Here is a 6,591-nt window from a genome sequence, read left to right on the forward strand (position 1 = left end):
CGGTCCATGGTTCAACCCAGGTGCCATGGTTTGCTCTCATGGATTGCACCTGTAAGTCCTGAAAATTTGCTAGGCTTTCGTCTTTCGAATCCGAGGTGTTACAATAATTAGAATAATAGTTATATTTCAACTTTGAGTCCTAACTTTAAGAGCTAAAGGAGAAGATTTGGGTCTACTTTGTGAAATGTTAAACCTACTAGAAATACAGACTTAGATTAAGGTATTGAATTGTGTTTTTGTTGAACACGATTAAGACCGGAAGAGACACTTTGTGATATAATTCTTTCAGACGAAAATGAGATTAGTCTTGCTTGATAATGACCAAATTGAGCATGCAATGAATTGTAATGGATCATTGAATGAGTGTTGAATTTCATATTTTCCAATCCCCACATATCCCTAACTCTATTAACTCTTTACCAACTACTTCGTTTAGTTTCCAAAATCTCTCTTAATTTGATAATATTGTATATTTTGTGTTTATGTTCAAACTTGTATCTATTTACCCTTTGTCTTTTCGATTGCCGACAAATTGTTCCTGATGGAATTCCTCCCCGACACTCTTGTTGGGATTTTATCAATAACGACCACTTATTCTCTTACTTATTTTTACGGAAAATTGAGTGCTATAAAAAATGGCACCATTGCCAAAGAACAATTAGTGGTATTGGATTGATTTGTGATTTGTAATTTACTTGTCTCTATCTAAATTGTGAATAGTTGTCCTTAATTTCTTTTTACTTTATTTCTGTTGCTTTTTGTGATCATCATATGTTTGGGAGTGATATGCCCATACCGACCCATGTTCTTGTGATGAAATGAAGTGAGAAGTCAATTTAGGCTCAGGGTCATGGGAGAAAATCTCATTTGGGGTGAGAAAGTCGTACACCTACTTTCCTATGAAAGGGAAAAGCTTCACAACATGTACCTAACTCAGTGCCATGAGATAGTCAAATTCGAGTTTGGACTTGCAACACTTGGGGCTAAGGTGAGAACAACAAGGGAGGTAGAAACCCCTCCTTATCTAGTTGCTGGAAAAGAGCAAACATGAGTCTCATCAATTGCACCTAGCTAGGTGCTATGAGATGGTCCAACTCGAGTTTGGGATTGCAACTTTGGAAACTAACACTACAACAAATTTGCCCTACGGCCACACTTATTTTAGACCACACTTAAGAAACGTTGCAAAAAATATTTAAGGGCACACTTTTGAGGCTTTACTTTTGATCAAACCTTTTGGCTACAAAATAATAGACCATGCCTAAAAAACGTGCCCTTAGACAATATGGGTTACACTTTTAAGTGTTGCCCAATCATAAAACAATTGGCAACACTTTTTCATATATTTTGCTATGCTTTTTAAGTGTTATTAATTTTTAATTATAATGACAACACTTTATAATTGTGCCTTAAATATTCACTTAAAATTTTCAGCTAAATTTATATCATTCCCTCCATATTGGGTTTTAAGAAAAATTAGCGTGGTCCTCATTATATATTCTTAAGAAAATTTTTGTCATTCATCATTCAGAAAGTGAAGAGTTACTCTCATCCCTAAAAAAATTCTAAATCAAATCTAGGAATTTTTTTTGTCATTCATCGATAAGAAAAAGAGTTTGTTACTTTCTTCAAAACTATAGTGAGGCAAATCTGTTGAATCTTCCACAAGCATTCATCTTCGAGGTAGGGTTTTGAAAAACTTTGAGATTTCATCATAAATCAACGCCTTCTTACGGTTTTCATTATTATACTCGATAATCTTAAATATCCTTCATTATATTGTTTTAATCTGTGAGCCTTTGTTAGTGTGAACAGAATTTGTGCTTCGGTACATAAAGCCCATAAAAATTGTGAACATAATTTTTTAGGGGTTTCTTCTGGGTTACAACTAATATTATGTTAGTTTGTCAACTGGGTTTTAGAGTTTCTGTTTTTCCATTGTGATTTCTCGATTTGCTTTACTACTTAGGAGTTCTTGTATTTTTCCTCAATGTTAATTTTTTAAGTACTTTCTACATGTTTGTACTTGTTATTATATATATCTTGATGTTTAGATTTTTTCAGTTTTTGCTTTAACAGAAAAGATTATTAGTCTTTGGTGGTGAGGTTGCTACTTATAAAAAATAGTTTTCTGTGAGCTTGGTAGCATATGGTGCAATGTTAATAGTTTTTTGTGATTTTGTTAGAATTTTCTCTTTGAGTTTGGTAGCATATTTATCATGTGAGCTTGGTAGCATATTGATTTTGAATAATACTAATTTTAATTTATTTTTTCTCCTAGAGAATTATCCTACACGTGAGAGAATTTAGTGGACTTGAACTTGAATTTTGACTTAGCGTAATTGTCATGGCTGGGTAAGAACTTCTTATCCTCTATATTTTCTTATTGTTCTATTTTTATACTATATATAATGTTGAAGAATCAGTTTCAATTTTAGGATCTATTTATATTGTTAATGCATAAATTAATGTATATCTTGGAGATTTTACATCAGCTTTAATATTTAGGATCTCAAATAATTTATCTAAGTGTTGGATGGATTATCCAAGGTATAGTAAAGAGTATATTGATGGTGTTCAATCTTTTTTGGACTTTGCTTACTCTGTTGGAGATCCTCAAGCAGAACAAATTCAATGCCCATGTTCAAAGTGTTGTAATATCCATTGGTATCGAAGGAACGTAATATATGATCATTTAATATGCTATGGCTTTGTTCAAGGCTATACAAGATGGATCAATCATGGGAAATGAGAAATACCGAAAAATGTTGATACTAACATGGATGAAGCTCACTCATATGATGATATTGATGGATTGTTGAATGATACCTTTAGAGATATTGCACAAGATGAAAGAGCTTATGAAGGCCCAAATGAAGACGCCCAAATTTTTTATAATTTAGTTGATGAGGCAAGCCAAGAACTATATCCAGGTTGTAAAGGTTTCTCTAAATTATCATTCACAATTCGTTTATACTTGTTGAAGTGTCTCCATGGATGGAGCAATGCTTCTTTTACTTCTCTCTTGGAGTTATTAAAAGAAGCTATTCCTGAGTTGAACATTCCTGAATCTTACAATAAAGCCAAGGCCGTGGTAAGGGATTTTGGTCTTGACTTTAAAAAGATTGATGCTTGTCCTAATGATTGTATGTTATTTAGAGGTGACCATAAAGATGATGAGTATTACCATGTTTGTGGAGCTTCTCGATTTGTTGAACATCCTGAAGTAGATAGTGAGCTTGAGTCTTCTAAGAAACCTCATCGTGTTCCTATTAAAATTTTGAGACACTTTCCGTTGATTCCTAGACTCAAAAGGCTATTTATGAGCTCAAAAACAGCAGAATCATTAAGATGGCATGACGAACAACGTTCTAAAGATGGAAAGTTAAGGCATCCTGCTGATGGACAAGCATGGAAAGAATTTGATAACATACATCAAGAATTTGTAAAAGACTCTCGTAATTTGAAACTTGGCTTAGCAAGTGATGGATTCAATCCATTTCGAACCATGAGCATATCTCACAGCACATGGCCTATTATGTCAGTGGTGTATAATTTACCTCCATGGATGTGCATGAAATCAGAATACCTTATGCTTTCTTTGCTTATACCTGGACCGCGATCACCTGGAAATGACATTGACATTTATATACAACCATTAATAGAAGAGTTGAAGGAGTTGTGGGAGTTCGGGGTAGAAACATATGATGCTTCAAGAAATGAAACTTTTCAAATGCGAGCAGCTCTTTTGTGGACAATTAATGACTTTCCTGCATATGCTATGTTGTCCGGTTGGAGTACAAAAGGAAAGTTCGCTTACCCTTGTTCTAATTATGGCACTAACTCGTTCTATCTAAAACATAGTCGAAAAATGTGTTATATGAGCCATCGTGTTTTTCTACCTATGGATCATCCGTGGAGATCTAACAAAAAGTCTTTTAATGGAAAGACTGAATTCAGGTCTCCTCCTCCTTTATTGCAGGGAACAGATCTGCTTAATAGCCTACAGAATGTTGAAAATGTATTTGGAAAATTGCAAAAGAATCAAATAATGGCCCATCGAAGAAACGATCAATCTTTTTTGAATTCCCGTACTGGCAACACAATTTGCTGCGTCATAACCTTGATGTAATGCACATAGAGAAGAATATAGTTGATAGTATAATTGGAACACTTTTGGATATTTCTGGCAAGACGAAGGATCATCCAAATGCTCGTTATGACCTCAAAGAGATGGGCATTAGGAAGTGCCTTCAACCAAAAGATACAAAAGGATGGTAGGAAGGTAAGGCTTCCAACAGCATGCTTTTCAATGTCTAAGGGAGAAAAATCTATTTTTTCTGGTGTTCTCAAAAAGGCAAAGCTGCCTGACGGTAGTGCTTCTAATATTTCTGGATGTGTGAAGCTAGCTGAAAGAAAAATATCTAATTATAAGACTTATGATGCACATTTCATGTTACATTACCTGCTGCCTATACCTATTAAAAGCATATTTCGTGATCATGTGGCTATTCCTTTGATTTGTTTAAGTTCCTTCTTCCGTCTTTTATGTCAAAAAGTTATCACATTGGAAAAACTGGATCATTTAGAACTAGAAATTAAAGAAACATTGTGTCAGTTCGAGCGAATTTCCCCCCCTAGCTTTTTTGATATAATTATTCATTTGTCTGTTCATTTGGCGAATGAGGTAAGATCAGGAAGTCTTGTACAACTTTGATGGATGTATTCTCTTGAAAGAGAAATGGGCACTTTCATGTCATATGTTCGTAACAGAAGGCATCCAGAAGGATGTATTGCAGAGGCACGTCGGGTTACAGACTGTTTGAATTCATGCTCTAGATATTTTCATAAGGGTGTACAAACCAAATTTAACAGAAGACCCTGAAATGATGATGAGTGTGGATAACCAGATGTGCAAACTTCTAACTTGTTTCCTAATAGAGGTTGTCCACTAGGTGGAAAAAAGGGCGAGCCAACCTTTCTTGATAACAAGTCATGACATCAAGCACATGGATATATACTGAACAATTGTGATGAAGTTCTAGAATATATTAGGTAAATTGATTCACTAGTATTATATCATTTATTGTATATACTTCTTAAATTATTTTACTCATTTGATTGCTAACAAATAACAATATTTGTTTGTAGAGAGCATGAACTTGAGGTTAGTAATCAGGGAAAATGATCTAAATGGAGTAAGGCCAAAAATCATAGTCAAAGCTCCTCTCAATGGTTTGAAGTTCGTGTTATGCATGAGGATGTGTCAGATTTGATAAAACAGTTATCGAGTGGACCCAATTCAGTTGCTAAAAGATATACAGGGTATATTATAAATGGGTATAGATTTCATACAAGGTGATGTGAAGCAAAGAGTAAAACATTAAATAGTGGCGTTACATTAGTTGCTTTAACTACGAGTTTTTCAAGCTCTAAGGATAAAAATTCGATTGATGCAAATCTAACCTATTATGGTAAAATAGTTGATATCCTTGAGTTGGATTAATATAACCATTTTAAAGTTGTCCTATTTAAGTGTGAATGGTATGAGGCTAAAGAGGATGTTTATGGCTTTACTTATGTCTACTTCAACAAAAGGTGCTCTTAGGAAGAGCCTTTTATATTAGCATCTCAAGCTTATCAATGTTTTTATGTGAAGGATCCATATGATGATGATAAGCATTATGTTATGATAACAGTCCCAAGAGACTTATTTAGTATGAGTGGTGAAGCCGAATCTGATGTCCCCCAAAGTAATATAAATGAGCCATATGACCATTCAATAGGCCCTTCTATACCTGAAGATAATGGTGAAGTTGACTTAGTGAGGAGTGATATACCAGCCACAATTATTAAGGTGTATCCATGTGAATTTGTTGCTGAAGAACCTGAAAATGAATCTGAGGATGAGGATGAGTTCGATATTGAGGATACATCATAATTTCTTTCTTTTACTCTACAATTTAACTCTGCCTTACATAGTTAGCTTTAAGTCTTTGGAATTGGGAGTTAAAAATGGTTCAATTTACAAACTTTTTAAGTTTTTACGTTTTATAGCAGTCACTTTGTTTTCTAATTCTCCAATAAAGTTATCATTGATTGCTTTTCTTGGTCTGAGAAATCTTTGAAGGTATACAACATTTTATCTTGTTTGCACTATATTTCTGCATTTCTGCATTGTTTTATCTTTTTTGCACTATAGTTCTGCATTTCTGCATTGCTGCACTATCTTTTAATTTTCTGCACTATGTTTCTTTATTTTCTGCTCTGTATTTTTACATTTTATGTACACTTTTCACTGCAATTTTGTATTTTCTGCAGCGTCTTATATTTTTTGCCCTATATTTCTGGATTTCTGCACTATATTTCTGCATTTCTGCATCGCTACACTATCTTTTAATTTTCTGCACTATGTTTCTTTATTTTCTGCTCTGTAATTTTACATTTTCTGCCCACTTTGCACTGCAGTTTTGTATTTTCTGCATTATTTTATATTTTATGCACTATATTTCTGCATTTCTGCATTGCTGCACTATCTTTTAATTTTCTGCACTATGTTTCTTTATTTTCTGCTCTGTATTTTTACATTTT

General features: G+C 33.8%; 1 protein-coding gene across 1 annotated transcript; it reads left to right on the forward strand.

Moving 5' to 3' along the window:
* Window positions 1-2,779: 2,779 nt before the first annotated feature.
* Window positions 2,780-5,941, forward strand: LOC107060667 (uncharacterized). The gene is made up of 2 exons (XM_015308814.1): window positions 2,780-4,021; window positions 5,660-5,941. Exons 1-2 carry the CDS (start codon window positions 2,780-2,782, stop codon window positions 5,939-5,941), a joined length of 1,524 nt encoding a protein of 507 aa, XP_015164300.1.
* The last annotated feature ends 650 nt before the right edge of the window (window positions 5,942-6,591 follow it).

This window comes from Solanum tuberosum, unplaced genomic scaffold (genome assembly GCF_000226075.1).
Source record: "Solanum tuberosum cultivar DM 1-3 516 R44 unplaced genomic scaffold, SolTub_3.0 scf00006, whole genome shotgun sequence".
Taxonomy (NCBI): domain Eukaryota; kingdom Viridiplantae; phylum Streptophyta; class Magnoliopsida; order Solanales; family Solanaceae; genus Solanum; species Solanum tuberosum.